This window comes from Schistocerca americana, chromosome 3, assembly GCF_021461395.2.
Source record: "Schistocerca americana isolate TAMUIC-IGC-003095 chromosome 3, iqSchAmer2.1, whole genome shotgun sequence".
Taxonomy (NCBI): Eukaryota; Metazoa; Arthropoda; class Insecta; order Orthoptera; family Acrididae; genus Schistocerca; species Schistocerca americana.
The window spans coordinates 871,278,158-871,305,458 of NC_060121.1; the positions used below are offsets into that span (position 1 = coordinate 871,278,158).

General features: G+C 39.3%; 2 protein-coding genes across 2 annotated transcripts in view; one reads left to right on the forward strand and one right to left on the reverse strand.

Moving 5' to 3' along the window:
- Positions 1 to 237: 237 nt before the first annotated feature.
- Positions 238 to 14,363, forward strand: LOC124606449. Its single transcript, XM_047138432.1, has 2 exons — positions 238 to 1,593; positions 14,256 to 14,363. Exons 1-2 carry the CDS (start codon positions 238 to 240, stop codon positions 14,361 to 14,363), a joined length of 1,464 nt encoding a protein of 487 aa, XP_046994388.1.
- LOC124606450 (aspartate aminotransferase, cytoplasmic-like) overlaps positions 14,218 to 27,301 on the reverse strand; it is an 87,408-nt gene continuing 74,324 nt past the window's right edge. The window contains exons 7-8 of the mRNA XM_047138433.1: positions 14,649 to 14,791; positions 14,218 to 14,550 (exon numbers count right to left, since the gene is read on the reverse strand). Coding sequence (XP_046994389.1) covers positions 14,411 to 14,550; positions 14,649 to 14,791 — 283 coding nt within the window. The 3' untranslated portion in view covers positions 14,218 to 14,410. The remainder of the gene's footprint in view (positions 14,551 to 14,648; positions 14,792 to 27,301) is intronic.

The window sequence follows — 27,301 nt, forward strand, 5'->3', positions numbered from 1 at the left end:
GTCAGTGAAGTGTACCATATGCCATAAAATTGTGTTAAGTAGATTAAGAATTTGCGCGTTCAATCATAAGTGGTGCCATACCCATTGTTTCTCACGATCGGAAGTTCAAATAAGTGCGACTGCGGTATGGAATGCTACGGGCGGGACAATGCCAGTGAAATGCACAGGGCAGGTTTGCAAGTGAATGTAGGGAACGAACTTAGGAAAGAACTCGATTATATTATAAAATACGCAAAAATGCTTGAAAACTTGGTAATAAGTGTGAGAAATTCCTCAAAATCTAGCGTACAAGAGTTCTCAAATACCAGTCAAATAAGCAGCACACGACCAAAAACAAAAACAGCGGAACTTACTTTAAAACTAAGTAATAGGTTTAGTGTGCTTGAAAATAGCACAGAGGAGAAAGAACAATCAAATTGTATCATCATCCACACGGACAGTTCAGTGATCAACGCTAAATTGCGCTCACAAAGCAAAACAAATCGGCCTACTATTTGTAAACAAAATAAAAAACACACGTTGGAAAATAGACATGAAATCCTTATTCTAGCAGACAGCCATGGAAGAGGTGTAGCCGAAATTATGAGTTCTAAGAAAACAGGATTCAAGGTAACTGGCGTAATCAAACCAGGAGCGCCACTATGTGAAGTTTTAAATAGCTGTAATCAATCTATGACGAATGGCAGGACATGTGTGATAATTGGAGGCGCCAACGATGTATCCCACAATGAAACTAGACGTGCTACAACAGGTTTAAAGCAAGTAATCTGTAAAATGCCTGAAGTGAAATTTTTTGTTGTCAGTATCCCTCTTAGGTATGATCTCATGGAAAACTCTTGCGTGAATACTGAGATTATTACCGCCAACAGACTTTCCGCTAAGATATGTCGAGGTTATCCTAATGCTACATATGTTAGGATAAATAGTGATTGCAGAGAGCATTTTAAAGAGCATGGACTTCACAGAAACATGAAAGGGAAAGAAGCCATGAGTGCTGAAATATCGAATGCTATTAAAGACTCTAAAGTAGAACGAAACCCTATTACACTGTCTGAAAATGGCCTTATTAAAGTATCAACATTAGTGGAAATAGGAAGAGCTGATGACCCACAATCATTGGTAGCAACAGAAGATTCTTTGACGTTAGAAGACGTAAAAACATCTGAAGTGTTGTCCAGTACAGCAGCCACATCAGCTAAATTGTCAGTAATGTCGAAATCATCAAAAACAGCTGAACCATTATCATCAGCAGCAGATGTACCACCTTCCCCAGCAGGTTCAAAATCAAGTCCAGAATCTGTGACTAGTCCATCAATCAGAAGAACAGAGGCAAGACCAGTGGTACAAAATGCCACTCAGATATCATCAACAGAAGAAAAATCAACACCATCGAAGCATCATTTATCAGCTTCATATGCAGCTTCAACGTCCACAGTAACGTCAGTGCCAACTGTAGTTCAAGATTTAAACGAAAATGCAGTTTCAGCTAAAGTTCCAGTATCAATTGGAACATCAGTTACAAAAACGGACTCAGCATCAAAACTGGCAGCATCTCCAACATCCACTGAATCATCAGCTTCAGAAACACCTCCAGCATCCACTGAAACAGCAGCTACAACTACAGATACAACAAGTATGGTGGCATGTCCAGGGGTAAGAAATAGAAGGAGCAGGAAACATGTAATTCTTAAGGGTTTTTGGTACCCAGCCTCAGCAAGGAACAGCTGGTAACATTGGGAAACATAAGTACAAACTCCTCTCAATCTAATTTCAATAATTTAAAAATAATGAGCCTTAATGTACAATGCATTAAAAATGAAATATTAGAACTTGAGAGTGCAGTCAGTGAAGCTAGTATAGATTGTATTTGCATTCAAGAACATTGGTGCATGAGTTATGAACTAGAAAATATTTGCATTTCCCCATACAAATTAGTAAGTCATTATTGCAGGAAGGAAACAAGACATGGTGGTGTTTGCATTTATGTAAAACCTGAAGTAAAGGTTAAAAATATGACTGTAACTGAATCCATGAGTGAAGAAAAACATTTTGAGGCTGCAGAAATACAGTTGAATATGCAAAAGAGTAAATTAATAATAATTTCAGTGTATAGATCACCATGTGGTATCCTGATATTTTTAGAAACAAGTTAGAGGCATTGCTCAAAATATTACATCATAAAAAATCAACAATTATTATAAATGGAGATTTTAATGTCAACTTATTGACTGAAGGTGCATCCAAAGATCAGTTCCTGAATGTTTTACAGAGCTTCAATTTGTATCCACATATAACTAACCCTACAAGAATAACAAACTCTTAAAGAAGTCTCATAGATAATATCTTCACAAATATAGATGCCATAGATATAGATGTAATAAGTGTTGACCTAGGAATATCTGATCACAATGCACTCTTCCTTAAATTTCCCATAGCCTCTGTGACCAAAAATAGTTCATACCAAATGTACAAAAGAACCTTCTCCACAAATAGTTGCAGTCACTTCATAAATACACTGACTAACCAATCATGGGCAGAAGTACTGTTACAAACTAGCACAAACACTGCATGTAATGTCTTTTCTTCCCTGTTTATGTTGAATTTTGAAATGTGTTTTCCTAAGAAACTTGTCAAAACAAACACATATGGGCATACATATGCTAACTCCTGGATCACAACAGGTATTAGAAATTCCTCCAGGACCATGAGAATGCTTAACTATAGACTGAAAAGTTGGACTGACCCCAAGTTTAAAGAACATGTAACAAATTACAAAAAATATATAGAAAAGTAATTACAAAAGCAAAATTACTAAGTAATGATAAATTAATAAGAAAATCAGGCAATAAATCAAAAACTATTTGGGAAATTGTGAAAAGGGAAACAGGTAAGGGCCTCAAGGATCAGGAAATAGTACTCATAAATAGTGAAAATATTGAATTTAAAGATGAAACTCTGGCAAATTACATTAATAATTACTTTTTAAGTGTACCAGTGTCATTAAGTAACAACTTTACTAAACATGAGAAATTAACAGCCCCAAAAGTAGACAGTAGTATGTTGTTAACTCCCACAAATGATAATGAAATATTAAAGGTGATAAAGAGTCTAAAATCAAAAATGTCTGCAGTGTGGATGAAGTGCCTGTGTCAATAATAAAAAAAGTTGCCCAACAAATTATAAAGCCCCTGGTACATATCGCCAATTTGTCTTTCAGTGAAGGTGTTTTTTCTGAGAGGTTGAAAATCTCTAAGGTTAGACCTCTGTTTAAAAAAGGAGATCCATACAAGGTAGAAAATTATAGACCAATATCCCTTCTCCAATCATTTTCAAAAATTCTAGAGAAATTAATGAAAACCAGACTCATAAATTACTTAGATGCTCACAAACTACTAAACTACAATCAACATGGCTTTCGCTCGGGCCACAGCACAGAATCAGCTATTCATGCCTATACCAAAGAGATTGTCAGGAGTCTCGACACTAAAAAATGTGTAGTGGGAATTAACTTAGATTTATCTAAAGCTTTTGATACAGTAAATCACAAAATTCTGTTAAACAAGATGGAGGCAATAGGTGTAAGGGGAGTTGTGAAGCAGTGGTTTGAATCTTACCTTCAAGATAGAACTCAGGTGGTAGAAATCATCGCAGAACATAAAAATCAGAAAATCAAGTGGGTCTCAGATGCAAAGAAATTGGAAAACGGTGTCCCACATGGTAAGTGTTCTTGGTCCCTTATTATTCTTGCTTTATATAAATGACATAAAAAATTCTAATATTTCTACCAAAATAATGTTGTTCGCAGATGACACTGGCATAATTATAAGTGATGATAAAAAATCGTTAACCACCACAACTGATATAGTCCTGAAATATATTCAACATTGGTTTAATGCTAATGAGTTAACACTTAATCTAAGTAAAACAAATTATATACAGTATGGCAAAGCAACTCAGTTAAAACTAATGGATAAGAAGATAGAGTGTGTACAATCCACAAAGTTTTTGGGCATGCACATTGATCAAAAGTTAAGCTGGAAAGACCATCTCAAGTACTTATCCCACAGGCTCAATTCTGCATGTTTTGCATTGAGGATATTATTTAGAGTATGCAGCACAGACTGTACTAGACTAGTGTATTTTGCTTACTTTCAGTCCATCGTGTCTTACGGCATAGTGTTCTGGGGTAAAACTAAATCAAGCTTAACAGATATCTTCAAATTTCAGAAAAGAGCTATACGAATCATAACACATAACTCTCCAAGAACTCATTGTAGGCCCCTTTTGAAAGAACTGCAAATACTCACAGTACCATCACTGTATATTTTTAAAAGCATTCTGTGTACAAGAGCACATATGAAAAATCTACGTACAAATGAGGACTGCCATAATTATAATACTAGAACTCGTAAGAATTTGTATGTAGAAAGGGCAAGGACAACACAAACCCAAAAGCATGTAAGTTATTTTGGAATAAAACTTTACAATGCTCTGCCAGTGTACATGAAGGAAATAATAGATGAAGTAAAATTTAAGACTGAGCTTAAAAATTACATTTTAAGCAAAACTTTCTATGACATAGATGAGTACTTTGATTGTGTGTAAATTTATTGCCAAAAATTTTAATTTATATGTCTAAATTTGTACTTTAAAAAAAAGCCTTGAAAGTGATATTCCATTATTATGTCTGTAGTACTTTTACTAGTATGATAACTTTGTTGTGACAATTACTATATCACGTAAATGATTTACAGGAAGATAATAAAATGAAATAAATGAAATATGTGTGAGGGCATTGATAACACCCTTCCAGTTTTCCTATAGACTTACACACACTTCCTCTCTTGCTGACCAACGTGTTTTGGATAAAGTTTTTACCGTTCTGTTCCTGGTTTCATGAAAGAAAGAAGTGTATCCTAGCGCTGTGTAAAAGCAGAGAAAACATTATAAATGTTTTGCACTATATTGAAAAATGAAAATGCTTCCTGACAACAGCTTGCAGCACTAGTGCCGACTAAATTCAAAGAATGCGTGACTGCAAACCAGAGCAAGTTCTTGACATATTGCTTGCGTTGTCACATGACTGGTCTCTACAGTCAGTAATATCAATGGAATTTGTAGACAAGATTTGTAGTACGGCCTCAGCTAAGTTTTCGGACTTGTGTCCAGGGTTTGGCAAAAGCAGAAGGAAACGTTCAACAGGTTCACCATTCTCGTTCACATATCTTAATATTAAAGGTAATTGGTCAGTATGTGAAATGTCCGCAGAAGAATCTACTGTTATAGAGAAATATTTGGCCTGTTTTATTTCACTTACGATAATTCTTTTTATTCGTTCAGAAAGAAGTTCTGTTATTTAATCACAGATTGTTGAAGGAAGATAACTTGTATGTTCCTGCCCCGAATTTCCATATCATTCAATGTGCTCTGTGAGAGAAAGATCAGACTCGGCTATAAGTTCAAGAGAATCATAAAATGATCATTATGTACTGACTGGAATGTTTCAGCGTGTCCACGTATGGGAAGTCCACGACTTGGTTAGCTTCTTCACTACTGCAAACACATTTTTTCCAAATACTGTGCCAGTACATTTTTTCCGTCTCAACATATGACTCGAAACGGTTATCTATCGTTCCAAGTGACTTTTTTCTTGTTAAGAGTGGTAACTCAGAATTTTTGTGTTCAAGTAAATTCTCATGATGAGATAAAATATAAGAAATATTTTTCCAATCTACAATACCATTAGTAACAATCGCGGCTTACCTCCGAACAATTTACATGATGCACAAAAAACAGCACTGGTGCTACAGGAGTGTACTAGAAAATCACGCAAAGTTGATTCACCATTTAAAAGTTTACAGTAAAATACATTTTTGTTCAAATATCTGGTTTATCGCCTATTAATCTTCTTGGATTAGACAAATCACCGTTACAATTTTAATTAATGCCACTTTGTAAGAGAATGTCGATTGTTGATTCATTGACACACCATTCCGCAGGATCAACACTAAGGAGGTTATTTCTTTTTGTTATTTCTGTCTCGACAATTAGTTTTTCGTGAAACTCGAAATCAGGGACAAATTGCTTTTCTTCATTTTTGTCTTTTGTTTCGTCTGTATTTACTTCTCTTACAACAGCTGCACTGGCAGAAACATCATCCGTACTACTTGCACTCGAAGTCGAACAAGCAACATTTTTTGCGAAAAATTTATGTACTCTGCCAAGCGTTTAACATTTTTTGCGAAAAATTTATGTACTCTGACAAGCGTTTTTATAACATTGACTTCTCATTCTCGCCTTTCCTTCAATAATTTTCGAATGCCGCCCCACTTCATTTTGCACGTTTCATTTTTTCACTGTTATTTATGTTAAGGCGCTTAAAAATTGTTAACCAACAGTCAAAACAAAAGAAAAAATTGTAAACGGAAAGAAAGAAACACTGTATCCAGTTCCAATCGTACTTCATCGCACATGAGCACAAAGCTTTTCACTTTAAACACGGCACATGAGCACAAAGATTTTTCCTTTGAACACAGAGCGATGAACTGGCCAACTCGGATTACTCGACGTAACTCTGCTGTGAAAGAACGACAATTCAGAATAATGTAATTCCATTGTCGCCTGTTTTTCTGTTGTCAGTGAACACTAGAAGCACACCTGCCGGCTGGAATTCGTCAAGTAAAAAAACGAGACAGTCCCTTTTTTTTTACTTTTGTTTTCCGCGTCGCCGGAAGTTTAGCTGGGACACAAATATGTTTTGAATATTCTAAAGACTGTCATTCTCATTTCAAACGCAAATAATTTTTGCAATTTCTTGCAATGAGGTGTGCTGGATCGACTCTTATCGCACTTATTGTTATAACGTTTTAGCGGTTTCTGTGGGTAGAGTTTAAGTAGTCTTGTTGGCTGTTGATGTGGTGTGTCGTTATTTGTCTGAACACTGTTGTTATGTCTACACGCAAATGCACCTTTTGTTCCAACATAAAATAAAACTAACCTCTCCTCGAAAAAAAAAACTTAGTTAAGACGTTTAATATAAAACTTGTAATCCCACGTACCATTCAAGTGCACAGAGTGGGAACTTCGACATTTTGCAGGCCGCAGCACAATAAATGAGACAAACTAAAGTTGGTATCTTATTCTTTTTTCGCCAAAAAAAGTAACTGAGTAAATAAATAAATAAAATTTTTAAACTGTTGTGAAATGTATTTCACACATTATTAGATATTCTGCTAATGTTCTTTTAGTATAAACGTGTTTACAAATGCAGAATATTCCCAATATCAACATGTTTTGTTAAACTGGTGTCATTAAATCAAAGCTCAGATATTGATAAAATCACTTACCTTGGTTCAGAAAGGGGTCCACTACTCAGGAACACACATTTTCAGTGAATTGCTAGCAACCATTAAAAACTTGGTTTCAGATAAAGCACAGTTTAAACAGAATTTAAAAAACTTTTTGATGTGTGATTTCTTGTACTGTATAGATGAATATCTTAACAGGGACTGTTAGACCAACTTTTGTACAAATGTCTGTTAGATTTCAGTTTTGACAGCATTTGGTCACAACAGTCAAGATTAGGTAGTTTGTCTATGATAAATGTATTAAAAGTGCTTAACAATGTTTCATTCTGACAGTGTATTAATTCTGTAAACATTAGCCATTCCAGTTTACTGTAATGTATTCACATATTTTGAAAATCTTTTGACAAATGATCAGGGAAGTGAGTAATATATTCAGATGTTCTATGTTTGTTGTGTTACACTTCCTAACATGTTCCACACCTACGAGAATGATTTCATTTTTGAGTCTATGGAACGAAATCAACCTAATCTAATCCAATCTGATTGGGCGGTGCATCTTTCTAAACAGTTGCACATGAAGTTTCGCTCCCAAATTCAGTATATCTTCAGACTTGTATCACTCTTGGTATGGAAGACTGCTGTGAGAAAATACATCGATGTAGTGTCTCGTCAATAAGCATTAGTACAACTCAGAGACTATTTGATTGTATCAGTAGTCGAGACTATTTGTTTCTATCAAGAACATTACTTTCCTTGTACACAGGTTGAACACTAATATAACTGACAAACTGCAGGGATGAATTCATGACTGGAAATGCAGGTGTCCAGAAATGGACAGAGTCCATGCAATGACAACAAATTATCCTGGAACACAGTACAGAGCTGCATTGCACCCATGCCATAATAAATGTTGGAAGTGTCCTCCATGAGTTGCAATTCACATGTTGCATCATGGGTAGCTGCACTCTTTCACACATTCCTGCCTCTCTCCGAATAGTGTCACATGCTTTTCAAGAGTCAGCACATCAGTAACAGGTTCAGCATACACTTTTTCAGATTCCCCAGAGGGAGAAATCCAGTAGGTGTAAGTTTGGTGGTCTAGCAGGCCATTCTACAGGGCCTCCGCATCCTATCCAATGTCAGAGGAAGATGATGTTGATGTGTTGGTGAACTGCTCCACCATGCAGAAACAACATAATCTGTTGTACTACCAAATTCACACTGTCAAGCAGCCCAGGATGAGTACTGCAGCAAGTCCAGGTATGTTCGACATGTTGTGGAATAATAACCAGTCCAAGCATGTGGTCACCAAGAATCCCTGCCTACACATTGATGCTAAACCAATGCTGATAAGATGCCTCAACCATTCCCCAAGGACTGACTGTAGTCCACAGATGACGATTATGCAGATTGATGATGCCAGTTCTGGTAAAAATTGCTTGATCAGTAAAGAGCACTGATGACAGAAATTCCATAACTTTGATGCTCTGGTGCAAAAACCATCGACTGACTCCTTCCTGTCAAGGGAATTCTGTTGCTAGTAATCCTTGCACTCATTGCAGGTGATAGGAATATCAGCAGTTGTCATGCAGGATAAACATGATAGCACTTTGGCTTACACCGTGTTGGCAGGCCACTTGCCTGGAACTTGTAATAGGGTTTATCTCAGTATCGTGTTGAATAAGGTCCTCTGAATCTGGTGTATGCACAGTCCACTGCCTCCCTGTGCACTGGTCTGTCTGAAAGGACCCATGATCACACAAACACCCATTAACGGCTTGAAATGTTGTATGATATGGTTGGTGTTGAAGTATAACATGCCGTTTAGGCAAACAACATTTCACACTCCTTGTGTAGTACAAGGAAAGATAATCATGACAGAACAATATTAAGTAGGGAGTAAGTCGCGAAGATATACTGTCTGAGTGTGTTTGTTTTTGTATGTACAGCCGTTAAATGGAAGGTGTGGACCATGAGAAAACAGCAAGAGGTGGTGACAAGTAAACAGCTTCACCTGCTGTGGGTGGAGCCTTTTATGTTTTGGCATTGCTGCTTGGCAGTGGCTTGATTTTCAAAGAGCAATCACACTCTCCAAAAATGAAAACAAGAGGCAAGATGGTCTTGGAAAAAATGAAATATATTGTAATCTTGACTGTCATGTTGAGCCTTCAAGGAGTATGTTGTATAAAAGTTGTGTTCTAGTCTGATTCACAACTCACACTAATGATCTGTACACCCTTTCAAAGAAGTATATGTCTGTAAAAGGAAAGTGGAGGATGTGCTTTTTCATGATATGACTTTTTTTATCTTCTTTTGCTCAAATAACAGCTACAGAACATGAAAAAGTCTAGTCTTTTCTCGGCTACACATAGGATTTCAGAGGCACTTCAAGAGAATCAACTATGGTGGCTGGATTAAATGGAAAAGATAAATACGTCAGATAGTACATCAGGTGATAGGTCTCATGAAGTGTTCTGACTCAGCTTCAGCTACAAGGAGCGAGGCAGCAGCTACATAAAACCCTAAACCGAAAGAAAAACATTTCATTGTCCGTGAGTGTACTTGCTTTTGGTATAGTTGTGTTGCCTCTCGATCATTTCCATCTGCTTGGCTGTACACAAACACCATATTGGCTTGTTCCTGATGTGAATACTGAACCATTCTGCTGCTTACAGTATGCTGCATCAAATGCACAGCCGGCAACAAACAAGGAATACACAGCACATAGTCAGAGGAATTTTCATTCGTCAGTGCCATCTACTGTGGAACAATACATCTCCAGACACATGTTTATAGGACTACTTTCCCTCCATTTCCAGTCATAAATCCATCCGTGCACCCTATTGGTTTTATTAATGTTAACCATGTATAACTCTGAACTACAGCAGAACTCACAGCATTTAAAATTACATATACTTCAATTTTTAAGTGTACATATTGTAAATAAACTTATTAATCTTTTACCTTTGTGCAGATGTCTGACTGTCTTTCTTGGCCGCCTGTGATTGTCCTATGCCATTTGTGGAGGGGGGCAGAATGTTGTTACATCTCGAGGGGTGTGGGGGCAGAATGTTGTTACATCTCTGTTGCCCTCTGCTCGAATACCTTTGCTCAGTGTTCCCAAACCTAGATGATTACTGGGTTATGAGACTGCATGAGTGGAAGCCAGCAACCATGTGCATACAGCAGGATTAATACAATTCTTCACTGGAAATTCTCCATGGCCAACATGGGACCATTAATGGTAACAGCTGTTTTCAGTGGCTCTAGCAGGGTGTCCAAGCTTGGCAGTTCCAAGGATGGACTTGCAGTATGCTGAGTCTCACAGAAAGAGCGTTTGCATTCTGCCCATCTACAGTATATCAGTTCATGCCTCTGATTTCACTTGTCATTGTCTCCCACATTAACAGTGATGGCTGTTGCCAACACACCATAACAGGACACCTCACTGGGTGTCTACAGACAGATGGAGAAGTAGTGTATTGAAAAACTATACCTGGATGCTAACTCCTGGAAGATAAGACATGAGGATGCAGGATGCCTATGACATATAGTTATGATTGGCACCATTCACTACAAATGATGTGTTTTGTCCTAATGTTAACAGTTTAATCAGTGTTGGTAAGTAGTGCACAACATGACAATGCAACAGAAGTTTTGTCAGACATGGTCAGAAACTTAATGAAACACATGAATAAATTTGTGTCCATTGAATCCAAAATTATTCCACTGTGGCATTAAAAGACTGATATACCAAAGCAGTTACACAAATCAAGATTATTTTCATGTTTTACGACTATAAATACAGTATACAAATTATAAAGTAAAATCTTCTATGTATTAGTTGTAAGATAAATTTAACATAAAACATTTTCTTTATTATTTACTCATTCAGCATTTACAAAACCAATCTACAATATTCTTATAGTTCTGTACAGAATTACAATATTCTTCAGAAATGTCCTTAGAAATCTGTATTACACTACACATATTCTTTAGTCACTTTGTTGCTGAGTCAGAGAGTCTGTCTATCTGCTTCAGTTCACCCTAATCATTCGTGCACTTAACACACAAATCCATTGGTTGGATTTCATACACTCACATTCAGAACCGTCTGTAATGCTGTAACATAACAGAGTGGTGAAAAGTCTATGCAACTACAGGAATTGTATACACTAACAGCTCCTTGTCAGTGGCAAAGCATGCATATAAGTGCTGGAAGTGCCACTTCTCCAAGAATTTCAGATGAAGAAGAAGAAAAACAATATTTATGTGAAATGATGTTTTATTTGATCTGGACACATTTTAAAATTTATTCGTGAATATCCACCATGCAGCAAACAGCAGAACCACTAGCTCATTCAATACTGAACATTCTCATATTCAAGCTTTCACAACATATTATACTTGATAAATTTCTGAAGCAACTGGGGAGCATTGAAAGAAATTGTTCCATGAAATCTCTGTTGGGTACAAAGGAAAGATTATTGTTTTATTTTATATGGCACTTCCCTCACTTTGAAAGTCATGCCTTGCCAGTGCTCCAGTCCATGCAAAGTCAAACAAAGCAAACAAGCAATTTTAACATAATACTTGACTATGTACAATAATTACACTTTTACTTTTAGTGCAAGAACAAATAAATTCTTGTATGTATCAACAAATTCTTGAATGACCTATATACAGTTACCTATGAGACAAAGATGGGAAATCTGTTGGAATGAGCGATATCTTTGGGATAAAGATTGTGGCATTACACACTTATGCTTATGTTTCACCGTTTTCCCATCTCCACAAGTAGATTGAATTGGGGGGGGGGGGGGGACTAAGGGGTCTTACAGCCATAGAATGTTTATTTTTTTAAGTGTGGGCAAAATTGCTCAAAATGTTCCACAGTTATGCTTTTTGTGTCGCACCCATCCGTGACATAATGTCTTATATGGTAGCATATATTTTGAACTATCAAAAGTTCAATGTACTAAACAATAACTTGTAAAAACTGACTTGTTCTATATCCAGCAGTCTACTCATATATGGTGCTAATGAACTACAAATAAAATAAATAATAAATAAATGTTATGTACGCTAAAGTCCCAAATCCAAACAACAAACTATGTTTATTGGCACATGCTATTACTTTGTCGTACAGTGCCTTCTCCAACCTTTGAAAACACTAGTGGCAGAAAACTGCCCTATGATTGTCCACATAATGCTCTTCTACCTTGTTATAAAGTGGTTTTACTAAGGAGTACTTTAATGCCTGGAAACTGACTGCACTTGAGACACACTGCGTAGGCGCCTAAAGAATGGTGCACTAGTACTCACAATACTGTTTGATGCCTCTTTACACTAATTTGTTTATTTATTTATAGTGATTTGATAACAGAGTTGATGACCTCCTTGATTTCTTCCTGTGGTGTCACCGCCAGACACCACACTTGCTAGGTGGTAGCCTTTAAATCGGCCGCAGTCCATTAGTATACGTCGGACCCGCGTGTCGCCACTATCAGTGATTGCAGACCAAGCGCTGCCCACGGCAGGTCTAGTCGAGAGAGACTCCCTAGCACTCGCCCCAGTTGTACAGCCGATTTTGCTAGCAATGGTTCACTGTCTACATACACTCTCATTTGCAGAGATGACAGTTTAGCATAGCCTTCAGCTACGTCATTTGCTACGACCTAGCAAGGCACCATATTCAGTTACTCTGAATGTATTCTGAAACAGATAATATTGTGAATCATGTGCCGTCAAGAGCGACGTTTATCATTAATGGATTAAAGCTAAGTATCAAACTAATTACATCCGCTTTCTGAATTCTAATTCCTTGTCATGTTCCAGACCTCACGTCAGTATAGTTCTTCCCTCCTCATGCCAGCCTGCGTGAGCTAAAACGTGTGCATTTCGGCCTCCACTAGTAACACGGTGTTGGCTCTTCTGCCAACACAACACTTCCTGTAGCTTCATGTGACAGGATTGACTCCAAACAACAGTTTTTAGTCATTTTAAATACTTGTCTGTACCAGTAAAACGTTAATTTAACAATCAACTGTTGACAGAAAGTTGTTATCAAATGTTTGATACAGCTCTGGTGGATCAGTAACAGTTCCATTATTCCACAAAAGACAAAATTATGTAAGATGTTGGGCATCCACCTCTTGTTGAGACATCTTTCACAGCAGATCATGTTATTTTAGTGTTACTTTGTGGGTTACCCATTATCTTATTATAATGAATTCTTCTAGCTTTTCTGTATGCATTCTGCAGCACTCTGCAATATTACAAATGGTAATTTTTTTTAGCTTGACTGTAACTGACCACTGTCTTTTGTTACAATTACCATTTCCTCTTGCATAATGTTCTGATGTCATTCTTTGGAATCTATATTGCCCAAAACCAAGGCCCAAGGCCTCTCATGATCCAAAATATAAAATTCTTTATTCTACAATGTTGTTTTCTAACAAACTGAGGTCACACTGTCACCTATTACATAATATGCAGTCCACAAACAGTAGTTTTGAATGTGTTCTTTTGGTATTGATAGGTGAGAACAAAATTAAATGTGGTATACATTTGCATATTTATAACATATAAAAATCAAAAGATTCTATTGTTACTATCTTAAACCACTTACAGCATTATGATATAAAAATATTACTGAAGGAGACATTTACAGACTCCGCAATTTAGTGTTAATTAAACTTGCTTGTCCTAGAAGGCAGATTGTATGAAAATATAATTTTTGAGTTGGAATGAATTTTTGTGCAGTTATAGTTACATTTTATATAGGACCCAAATTTTGTTGGTTGAAATAAAACATTGTTTAAAATGTAACTTATGGAATAATGGTCAATTCACAGATTAACACAGTAGTCTGCTACTTAAAAATAAAACAATAAAGAAATAAAATGGATGTAGTATTTCATACTTTTATTCCTTTTGATTTGATAGCACAGCTATATTAATAAACGTGTTCCCATAGCAAATTTACTTGAGAGCAATACACATGTAACAGGCAGACTGGTCAACATTCACATTAAAAAGGAACAATCACTGTAACTCAAAACAACACAGTTCGCTCTTGGATGAGTGTTGAATTTCTACCTTTATTTTATCTGTGTCACTGTATCATGGATAGCACTTGCAACATAATCCAGATTTTTGTTGTTGAGTCCACACATGTTGGCTCTTCCACTGCTTAACATGTATATGTGGTGCTTTTCCTTCATGTACTGAACTTGGTGTTCTGCAAAGAGAAACAAATGAATACTATTAAATTTATTTCACACATCCTTTTCTAAAATAAAAAGCAAATTTTACTTATTTTGCTTAAGTGTCATATACCTGTAAGACCTGTGAATGAAAACATCCCCACTTGTTTAGTTATGTGCTCCCAGGTGCCTGGTGTTTTCATTCCTTCAAGCTTCTGTCTCAGACTGTGTCTCATGTCTCGGATTCGGCCAGCCATTTCCCTTAAGCATGCTCGCCTGTAATATAATTATAGCATTAGTATTAATGTTATCGGTACAGACTGACAGACAAAACTAAAAAATTACAGTATGTATTTGTATCTAAAATTAATTTACTTCTAGATAATTTAGAGCACACCATATTTACACCAAAGTCAGAAATCCAAGTCTACAGTGAAACATGAAACCAATAGGAAAAAATGTTTTTTTTTAACATACTCATAATTAGGAAGAAATGAACAACTGGACTTAAAAATAAAACTTCTGAAAAGAAGAAAAAGGCAATTTAAAGCTAAAAACTATGCCACAATAAATCTAGTATAACAGAGAAAATGTACAAGGAAGGCAGAGAGTAACGAGACAGAATAAAAACAATCACTTACTGCAGCAAAATATGACAATTCACTATCTACTCTTATGTTTTTTAGGACCAACAGATGAGGCAGAAGAGAGAGGGCAGTTGTAAGATGAGAGGTATTAATAGTGTAAAGTAAGAACAAATAAAAAATGAGGACAGACAAGTGATTGATATATGACACATATACACACTTACAATGTTGGAATATAGCACTAACCTTAGAGCATCTTGTCCTGCTAGAGCATCCCAAGTATTTGGATTACTACTGAAATATCATACACTGTAATCAACTGTTTCTGATTCTTTGTTAGCTCACACACAATTTATTTGTTTGGCTTTGGATTCTGAACTAACCTCATTGTACTCCTAATATCTTTCTTTTTCTGTTTTCAGTAAAGTTATTTTCCAACCTTATATTTAGCTTGTCGGAGTTGGTAACATAAAGACAGCTATTCTTTACATGAGTACAAAGTACACCGCTTGTCCATTCATATTATGATAAACGGCATGCCTACTTGACATTGATTAACAGCTTTTGGGTCTCTGTATGATTATTTTTTTAATGTTTGAACATTTCAGTTAGCTGCACACCTGGGAAAAACGACTCCTCTGTTTTATGTTCCATAAATGAGGTATGTAAAACACTGTCCGACTGACCTCAACGGGGTTACCCTCCTCTTTCATACTCATACTCCCAGACACACACACTGCCAACTACCACCACATGTCATTGACCTCAGATGTACTCAGCTGCTGTCAGACAAGCCATCAATGATCATGCAAGCGCTGTTGTTGGTGTTGATGTCATTCAGATAAGTGTGACATCACAAGAATGGAGCAGTGGAAGTCCCATGGTTACAGGCCCAATAGTCATTTGTATTGTAATGCTTATTCGCCACCATAAATTATGAGCTTCCTTTTGAGGCGAGGCAAATAAAACACTTAACTAACACTATCCTTCAGTTTTCGGCATTCCTTCAATCTGCCATTCATAACAGAAATATGTCTGCAGAATACTATGTGGTACACTACATTTAACTGTATGAAATCAATTTTGAATACTATGCACAACATGTCCAGGACACTGAAGCAGTTCAGTTGTCATGGGGCACTCCATGGCAATGAGACACACGATGAATTTCAAGGAAACAATTATGCTGATATAGACTACTCACTTATGGGATACTGTCATAAAATAGTTCATTCAAATCAAAGTCATGAAAATTCTTATTAACTGTGGGAGGTTTGTTACCTTAATGTGCTAAAAACTGTGGAAACCTAGTCCAGTCCCTGGCCTAGGTTAAAACAAAGAGCATTTGGTGCCCTCATCATGCAGGAGCAACACCAAAAATGGAGCAAACTGAGAGAGACTCTGATGAGATTGTAACAGATTGGTACAGCCCATACAAAAGTGTACACGGATGCTCAAAGAATTTAAACAGGAATCTTTGCATGAAAATTGACATTGTCCTCACAAAACCCTGTTGGGTAATTTTAGAGAGCTGGTATTCAAGGACTGCATAAATTCTGCTGTGACCATTATACATCAAACAGAGATGATGAGAACAAGATAAGAGGGATTAGAGCTTGAATAGAGGCATACAGATACTAATTTTTTCTTCATTCACTATGTGCACAAACAGTACCACTGTACAGTGGCTCTTGTAGTACATGCATAGATAGACATAGGTATTCGCAAAGCACTGATCAGAGCAGTAATGAACCAATTGTGGCCCTGATGTGCAAAAATAAGCCATAATCCAAGTAGCCATAGTGCAAAGTATATGAGAAAGGGAAAGGCATATATGTTTATAATTATTTGTAATTTTAAATAAGGGTACAACAGGTATAAAGAAAGATCACTCCAGCTTACTGGCATCACTTTGTCAGCATGCCTGATGATGAAAAATCAGATTATTGTCAAAACATTGTGTATGCTTGCAATTATAACTTGGTCATCTGCCTGGGAATGTTTAAGTTGTGGGAACAACAGCATTATGTGTTCTCTCACAATAAAGTATAATCTATTCGTAACCATGTCGACTGATTTACAGGTATGTGCTCCAGTATCCACAGTATAGAACTACTACATTGGTGACAACAAGTAACCTGACAACTGTTCTGGTCAGCAATTCACTCACTTAGTTCTGCTATGCACTAACAATGCAGCCATTTTCTGCTATGCCACAAGTGTCAATTGCTCTACATGAGGGCATCATATTGATATCATCTCAAGTACCATTAGTTCAGTGATAGCTTTAATCAACAAACAGTGATTAAAGCAGCCTCAAGCTATTGCAACCTTCACACCACAACAATGGCTGCCATCATCCGACTTATTATATTATTAGACTTTCCACAGGATCCAGCATCAAGCATGTTAAGCCAGGACTTGATTCTCAGTCTTTGAAGATTCTGACCGTTTCCAAGCTGATTGTGTCAACTGCATCAACCACACCACAATTTTCAGCCACAAACATAGCCATATTGGACAAGGTACAATACCACTGTTCTCATCTACCAGATACCATTACACTGGTTCTATATCAACACTGCAAGTGCTCCAGGACTTTTCTGCTATCATTCTGACTTATGCATTTAACAGTCTTTCACAAACAAACAGCATGCTCACCCTTTGAAGACTTTCTCATCAGCTTAAACTGCCCCCAATCCATACCGAGCAACCAGCACTGTGGTTCACATTGGCAGAATGTGTGTTCAAATCACTGGAAATATTGGTCAACAATTTGAAATTTGTCACATTGATATGCCACCTCTCTGAACATGCTGACATCATTAATGACATTATCTTCATGCCACCTGTACATGATAAATACACCACAGCAAAATCAGCCATACCCCAGAACAACATTTACAATACGTCATATACAATGAACGGTTTCAAGACACATTTGTAATTCTGACTGTGAGCTCTCTAGGTACAAATCTCTTGCTGGACAATATGCTTTGGACTCTCTGGATAGTGAAATTTCCTCAGCAACAGCAACTTACTTTCATTGTGCATAAGGCAGAGCAGATAAGACAGAAAACTTGCCCTAGTGGATAGATTACAGATGGTCCTACAACATTACTGTGTAAAACTTCCAAGATACAGTACAACCACAGCACATCAAAATGCTGCAACCCACTACACACTCCAAGACACCCTGAACAGAGTCAAGAACAGCTGACAGAGATGTCACCGCCGTGACTCTGGGTATACCCTGGTTGGCTGCATATGGCACCACTGCTGTGGCTCACAACTCTGTGATGCCCAATCCTGTTGCCGCTACTAACACAGCTGTGCTGGTACCACACACAATTCAGCAACATTGTGCACAACTGTTGGGTTCCCCGCTTGCATCCAAATGCCAAGTGTGCACTGAAGTAGGCGCATTGGGCCACATGTGGATGATAAGCCACCTTCACACATATCGAGCCAGATATGCATCCATTCTGATGGATAGCTATCACACGACCAACTGTATATACTAGATCACAACTTGGGACATGCTTCCTGATGGACACTGGTTTTGATGGTAGTATGATTCCCACAAACATGTTCACAAAGTCTAATGACTCATTATCAATTCAGCTTGGAGCTTCTAATGACTCTGTGCTCCCACTGCATGCAACTCAGTGAAAATCCTCACTACCCACTGACCTTCCTTCCCTAATGACATTATGAGCCAGTGTTGAGCATGGAATTTCTTTGAAATTTCCACCTCTCACCTGACCTTGAACAAACAACTCGTATACATCATTTGAATCAACAATTCATCACTGGACTTTTCCTCCCAGTATCAACAACACCAGTGCACTCCAGTTCACAAGCCACTTGTCTAACTAACAATATTGACAATAATCACTCAGCTACCATCAAAGAATGCACAACAATCATCAACACAATTGCGATGACACAGCAATAATACCTTGACACATCAACAGGTAGAGATTGTTTGCAGGGATAATGGAAACCAACAGCTTCACAGTATTTTCTGAGATCTCAAGCACACTCTTGAACAACAGAAGACACTCGTGGCTGCCTACCCACATGATGGCCCCAACCTGATGTATCACTGCCAAGCAGATGTGCCACTGACACACAGCAACTCGCCATTGCAAACACAGGTTACTCTGGTGCTTTCAGCCCCACCTTCCAGTACACTGACTCAGCATTCCACTCTCTCCATGGCACACACAATCACTTGTCAACGAGCAATTTGCAATGGAGCAACTCACTGCATACTTACAATACCTGAACTGCTGGTGCATCACAAGGTACTCCCATTAGCTACTGTTCTCCTGCAAGCAACAAAAATGATGATCGTGACCTTCAGTCAGGATTGTTCTCCCCTCTGACAGCTCCTGGGTGTCACCTTCTAAACTCCCCTCTCACTTTGGAATGACTACAAAGTGCTCAGTTCTCGACTAATTATGGTAGTTACCCCATCCCCAACATACAGCATTTCACATGCTCATTCGTGGGTATAAGGGTCTTCAGAGTAATAGACTGCAAAACAACATACCTGTAAATATGGATGCACCTGGAAGACATTGATAAAACAGCAGTCACTACCCCATTCAACCTGTTTGAATTTTTGTTCATGTCCTACAGTCTGAAAAATGCTACCCAAATTTTGCAGAAATTCATTGACAGTTCCTCCTTAAATCAGACCGTTGTTATGCATATCCCAACAATATCTTAATTGTCTCCTACAGCAATCTGGACTGTGATCATGTCCTCAAAACTAGTTGTCACTGCCATCTGAGAGGCTGGGGTCATCAAAAATGAAGAAAAATTTCAACTAGAAAAATCAGAGGTGACCTTCATCGGACATACTCCAAACACCGACATCACTAAACCCACACTAGAATGTGCAGAATTCATGCAGCAGCTACAGCCTCCATAAACGTATTAATATATACAATGATTTCTTGAAGTTCTCAGCTTTTATTATTGCCACCTGTCACACACAATTTAAGATCCACTCACCAACCCTCTTGCAAGACCAGACACGCATGGAAAGATGATATTGGTATGGACACCGCAAATGCAAACCGCATTCGAATGAACAAAAGCCTGCCTGACAAAAACAACAGCACTCATCCATCCCCTCCCACATGCACTCCTTGTGGTCACAACAGATGCAAGTGAGATGGCTACTGACACAGTCCTTCAGTAAGTATTAGATGGTGAGATGCAACCTCTTTGTTTGTTCTTGAAGAAACAAAACATCACAGCCAAAGTGGTCCATGTTCAACCAGGAAGTGTACATCATGTATGAAATGATGCAGTACTTCTGCAAAGACAGCAAAGGAAGACAAGTAGTGACATACATGAACCATAAACCAGTAGGAGATGCAGTATGCAACCTGTCCAAGAACAACAATCCTCATTGCTTCTGTCACCTGAATTTCACCTCTCAATATACTATCAATGTAGATATTTGAAAGGAGCTGATAATATTGTTGTGGATAACTCATCGCGCATTAGCACCATCTCCTTCCATATAGACTACACCACCCTCACTCACGACCAAGTGCTTGACCCATCAACCACTGACATCATCAACAACAATACATCAAGATTATGCATTGAGCACCATACTATACCAGGCACCAATGATCACTTACTGTACAACATCTCACAAAATAGAATGAGAACCCTCATATCAGCCTCTATGTGCTGCACACTATTTGACCAAATTCACAACGTGGCTCACCCAGATGTATGACTGATCATACGGCTGGTTAGTGGCTTAATATCAAATGGGACTACTGTGCCCAGGTGCAGGGCTGTCTGACATGCTAGTGCAGCAAGATCAGGTGCCAAGTACAACTGACACTCTGTTACATTGATATAACATGCACCAAATTCTGCATGTACATTAGCATCTGACTGGTCCACTTCCTGAATCAGAAGGCTTTAAATATATATTGTCAGTCATCGATCGTGTCTCTTGATGGTTCAAGGTGGTATCTATCACAGATATTGTGGCTGATTCTGCTGCCTGTGCATCCATGAATATGTGGGTATGCTTCTTTGGTTGTCCTGACACAATCACTACCAACCAAGGATGCCAACTTGAGTCAGCTCTCTGTCAACTCCACAGCACAAAATGAAATTGAATGACATCGTACCATCTGTGAAGTAATGGGCTGGTGGAACACTGGGACCGAATGCTTAAGATCATACTCTTGTGCCACACAGACATCTGGACAGAGGTACTACCCTGGGTCTTGCTCAGCACCTGTACAGCCTTTAAGGGGGATCTAATGGCCTCTCTGGCAGAAGTACTGTATACAGAAATGCTCACCCTTCCAGCAGACTTCAAACTACAAGCAACCACACCTGTTCTGACTGAACTCCCGGCTCTGGTACAATGCGTGAAACAACACAACTGTGCCTCTCAAACTGTACCTCTGACAGCACATACAGGGTTATTACAAATGATTGAAGCGATTTCACAGCTCTACAATAACTTTATTATTTGAGATATTTTCACAATGCTTTACACACACATACAAAAACTCAAAAAGTTTTTTTAGGCATTCACAAATGTTCGATATGTGCCCCTTTAGTGATTCGGCAGACATCAAGCCGATAATCAAGTTCCTCCCACACTCGGCGCACCACATCCCCATCAATGAGTTCGAAAGCATCATTGATGCGAGCTCGCAGTTCTGGCACATTTCTTGGTAGAGGAGGTTTAAACACTGAATCTTTCACATAACCCCACAGACAGAAATCGCATGGGGTTAAGTCGGGAGAGTGTGGAGGCCATGACATGAATTGCTGATCATGATCTCCACCACGACCGATCCATCGGTTTTCCAATCTCCTGTTTAAGAAATGCCGAACATCATGATGGAAGTGCGGTGGAGCACCATCCTGTTGAAAGATGAAGTCGGCGCTGTCGGTCTCCAGTTGCGGCATGAGCCAATTTTCCAGCATGTCCAGATACACGTGTCCTGTAACGTTTTTTTTGCAGAAGAAAAAGGGGCCGTAAACTTTAAACCGAGATTGCACAAAACACATTAACGTTTGGTGAATTGCGAATTTGCTGCACGAATGCGTGAGGATTCTCTACCGCCCAGATTCACACATTGTGTCTGTTCACTTCACCATTAAGAAAAAATGTTGCTTCATCACTGAAAACAAGTTTTGCACTGAACGCATCCTCTTCCATGAGCTGTTGCAACCACGCCGAAAATTCAAAGCATTTGACTTTGTCATCGTGTGTCAGGGCTTGTAGCAATTGTAAACGGTAAGGCTTCTGATTTAGCCTTTTCCGTAAGATTTTCCAAACCGTCGGCTGTGGTATGTTTAGCTCCCTGCTTGCTTTATTCGTCGACTTCCGCGGGTTACGCGTGAAACTTGCCCGCACGCGTTCAACCGTTTCTTCGCTCACTGCAGGCCGACCCGTTGATTTCCCCTTACAGAGGCATCCAGAAGCTTTCAACTGCGCATACCATCGTCGAATGGAGTTAACAGTTGGTGGATCTTTGTTGAACTTCGTCCTGAAGTATCGTTGCACTGTTATGACTGACTGATGTGAGTGCATTTCAAGCACGACATACGCTTTCTCGGCTCCTGTCGCCATTTTGTCTCACTGCGCTCTCGAGCGCTCTGGCGGCAGAAACCTGAAGTGTGGCTTCAGCCAAACAAAACTTTATGAGTTTTTCTACGTATCTGTAGTGTGTCGTGACCATATGTCAATGAATGGAGCTACAGTGAATTTATGAAATCGCTTCAATCATTTGTAATAGCCCTGTACTATATCAAAAACATTTGTTCACAAAGCGCTGTAAGGGTGTGGATTTGTGGTGGTCTGTGATGACACCATTCACCCACAATTACAATTTCCTTACACAAGACCATTCCGAGTAATCAAACAAGGACTGTAGACCTTCAGCATCACCATCAAGGCCAAAGTTACGACAGTATCCCTTCATAGACTTAAGCCAGTGTGGGTATTGTGGAAACCTGCCAACACTGATGTGGAGGATACAAACACACCACCACTTAACAATGCTGACACAACTTTGTGACCATTCCCTTCACTGGCAATCATCACTACTGATGTTTATGAATTTGAGCCAGAGCACCTCCTGAAAATAATCAATGATGAACTCATTACTGATGCATGTCAAGACCTTCCAAGCATGCTAACAACTCCATTCATCCATCTGCTCTCACATGCCTATCGACTACCCTCTTATGTCAAGTGTGCAACCCTTTCACTGCACACACCTTCGAATGGCATCCTCACCATCACCACATCTATCCAAATCCCCTATAGGCAAGCAAACCCCATGATTCCACCGATACCTCTCCTTTCATCTACAGCATTTCTAATGCTGCAGCAACATCCGCTGACAGCACTTGACTATATGCCACCTCCACAACATTACAAACTGTGAGAAATGGTCCAGCCATGCCCTGTGAAGGAGCCGGCCACAGCATGGTTGGTCACACGCTCCTACATTCTCACTGCACCACAGTTGATGAGGGTCAATCACCTCTCCCTTTAGTGTTCCACACTCTGGGAGGGGGGGGGGGGGGGGGGGAGAGTTGTTTGTGGGAACAACAGAACTGTCAGTGTCAGCAACTAAAGAGCTGCAGCTCCAAAGTGGAACATCTGTGGGACTGGAGATCAAAGACAGCACTATTCAACCTTAGTATTGCGTAGACATCTTTTATGTGTTCTTTGGTAATAAAGTGTAATCTCTTCGTAATCATGTCAGCTGCCTTACTGGTACATCCTCCCATATCTGTAGTGATCTACCACAAACTCAATATATCACCATTCTGACATTGAAAATGTGTTGCATATGGAGCTCATTTCAATCCATTGAGTTAAAGAAATTAACTATGCCTCAAACAAATCATCAAAAAATCAATCAGTAATGGAGCTATAAGTGGTAAAAGGACAAATAAATAGCAAAGTAAGTTTAAAATTGCCCACATGGTTACATTGTTGATCAATATCAGCTTGAAAATTTAAAAAAAATTGTGTTAAGAGTGAGACTTAAAAAGATTAATTAGTAAATATAAGGATCAGCTATAAATGTAAAACATTATGCAGTAACATATTATATGTGCTAGTGACTGGATTATCTCAAGAAGTAATAATCATAATTTCTTGAACTGTAGGCCATGCTGAAAAGTAATACTTTTGAATTTGTTAGCTGAAAAGTCTTAAAGCTTTTTAAATAAAACGCCCTTTATTAACATTCTACATCTTTATTCTTTGTCTCTGAATATTTATTTCTCCACATAATCACTCTGGTGATGAAGACATTTCTCCCAATATGAGACCAGGTAATTGATACCATCACTGTAGAACATTTGACTTTGCTGACAGAACTACAACCTCACCTCTGCTTTCACCGCTTCATCAGTATGAAAATGAAGTAGTTGAAGCTGTTCTTTAAGTTCTGGAAACAGACGAAAATAGGATAAAGCCAAGTCAGGACTGTATGGAGGATGGCCGATGACAGTGAACCCAAGGTGTCAGTTTATTGTGGATGTTGCAGCACTCGTGTATGGTCTGGTATTGTCATGCTGAAAGGTAGTGTGCTCCATGTGTAGATGAACTCTTTAAATTCATGCTTTCGGTCTACTGAGGGTCTCACAGTACCTTGCAGAGTTTATGGTGGTGCCTTTAAGCATGAATTCCAAATGCACCATACCTTGAATGTCCCGGAACACTGTGGCATGACTTTGCCTGCTTATGGCATGGTCTTGAACTTTTTTGGCATCGGTGATTCTTTCTGGCAGAACTCCACTGATGCTGTCTTGTGTTGGGGCACCAAATGCTGAAATTAGCTCTCATCACTTGGCACAGTGTTGTTAAGGAACCTTTCACCCTTACTCCCAAAACACAAAAGAAAATGATGACAGATGTCCAACGTCCTCTGTTTCATGTCAAGAGTGAACATTTGAGGCACCCACCATGCACTTAGTTTGCTGTACTGCAGTTCTGCAATGATGGCAAGTACACACTATCATGATACGTCATACTTACCTGACAGCTGTGCCTATGTCCTCTGTTTCATGTCAAGAATGAACGTTTGAGGCACCCACCATGCACTTAGTTTGCTGTACTGCAGTTCTGCAATGATGGCAAGTACACACTATCATGATATGTCATACTTATCTGACTGCTGTGCCTATGTTATTCAGTGATTTCCTCTGATGAGTGCATCAGCCTGCTTCAGATGAGTCTCATCAGTTGCTGTAAGCAGTCATCCATTCTGAGCTCTGTCACACACACTCCCTCCATTACAAACATCAACAACCCAATGTCTCACGTTACTAATGTTGATACAATCATCACCATACGCAGCTCTCATTCTCCTATGTATTTAAATTGAAGATATGTTTTCTGCAGTGAATAGCATGCTCGAACAGTCCACGGGTGTACTGCTGGTCCATAGTGTCCAACGAGCACAATATTTCGGCGATCAGACATGTTGCCATCCTCAGGTGTGCTGACAAACTGAGCTCCTGAGGGTGGGCGGCCATCTTAAATCCCCTCCTCTCACAAGACGTTCTTTCCACGGTCCGCACCCGTGCGTCAGCAGTCTGTGAGATGCTAGAGTCGGCGTCTGTGGTGGCGTCGGTGTAATTGCCTCATCCGCCCTAGCTGCCCATTCGTTTCCTTTGCTGTGCATCTTTTTAATTAGACTCAGTGTTGGTTACCTTGCCCTGCTGAGGTTGTAGCCGCAATCTCGATTGATGCGTCTGTCCCTGGTACAAATTTCGATAGTCTCTCTAATGACACTGTCCCAGTATTTAGATGTCTGTGTCAAGACCGTAGTATGTTGGTAGTCCATTTAGTGATTTTTAGACAAACAGTGCTCTGTGACCGCCGACTTGTTGGGGTACCCAAGTTGAGTGTGCCTCTGATGTTCTCGGCAACAACCTTCGATGGTGCACACTGTCTGTCAATATAAGTCTGCCCACATTGACACGGAATCTGGTATATGCCGGGGAGCTTGTCCTTCCCTGGGGCCAGATCACGAATGTGTCATCCACATAACATAGAAATCGAGTAGGTTTCCATTTGGATAATACCAAAGCTTCATCCTCAAAGTACTCCATATAGACTTCCTTACACACCTGATCTCCACACATTCGAACATCAAATTCACTAAGGTGACCGAAGCAGAAGGAAGGTTACCATTCCTGGACATCATGGTCAAAAGAAGAGCGGATGGTACTCTGGGCCATGGGGTATACAGGAAGTAAATGCACACCGACCTGTATTTGCAAGCAGATAGCTGCCACCACCCTGTGCAGAGGAATGGGGTGCTAAAAACACTAGTGCACAGGGTGCGCACCATCTCTGATGCAGAGAGTCTACCCCAAGAGCTGGAACACCTCAAAACTGTATTCCGGAAAAAAATGGTACTCCAAATGGCAGATCAGACACGCTCTCTGCCCCACCTCTACAGTACAGCATGTGGGGATGGAATAAGTCACGGAGAAAGAGATAGCCACTGCCTATATACCATACACTGGCACACTATCGGGGAAAATACGACGAATATTGAGGAAACATCAAGTAGGAACTGTCTTTTGCCCACCAAATAAAACGCAAGCATTATTGGGAAGTGTCAAAGATGATCTCGGTTTGGGGATGGCTGGCATATACCAGATTCCATGTCAATGTGGGAAGATTTATATTAACAGACAGCACGCACCATCAAAGGTCATTGCTGAGAACATCAGGGACACACTCAACTTGGGTACCCCAACAAGTCATCAGTCACAGAGCACCCATTGTCCAAAAATCATGAAATGGACTACCAACATACCAAGGTCTTGGCACAGACACCTAAATACTGGGACAGTGTCATTAGAGAGGCTATCAAAATTCATACCAGGGATGGAATCATCAACCAAGGTTGTGGCTACAACCTCAGCAGGGCATGGGAACCGATATTGAATCTAATTAAAAAGATGCTCAGCAACTAGGTTGGACAAGGCAATTACACTGATGCCACCACAGGCACCGACACCAACATCTCACCGACCACACTGACGCACAGATGCAGACCGCGGAGAGAACACCTCGTGAGGGGGAGGGGATTTAAGACAACCGCCTGCCCTCAGGAGCTCAGTTTGTCAGCACACCTGACGATGGCGACATGTCTGA

What these genes read in the sequence shown, in the direction of transcription:
- LOC124606449 (XM_047138432.1), top strand. Translation starts at nt 238, where the DNA reads ATGCTTGAAAACTTGGTAATAAGTGTGAGAAATTCCTCAAAATCTAGC. An exon ending in CAGCTTCAGAAACACCTCCA is followed by an intron (nt 1,594 to 14,255) that starts GCATCCACTGAA and finishes TTGATTTGATAG; the next exon opens with CACAGCTATATTAATAAACG.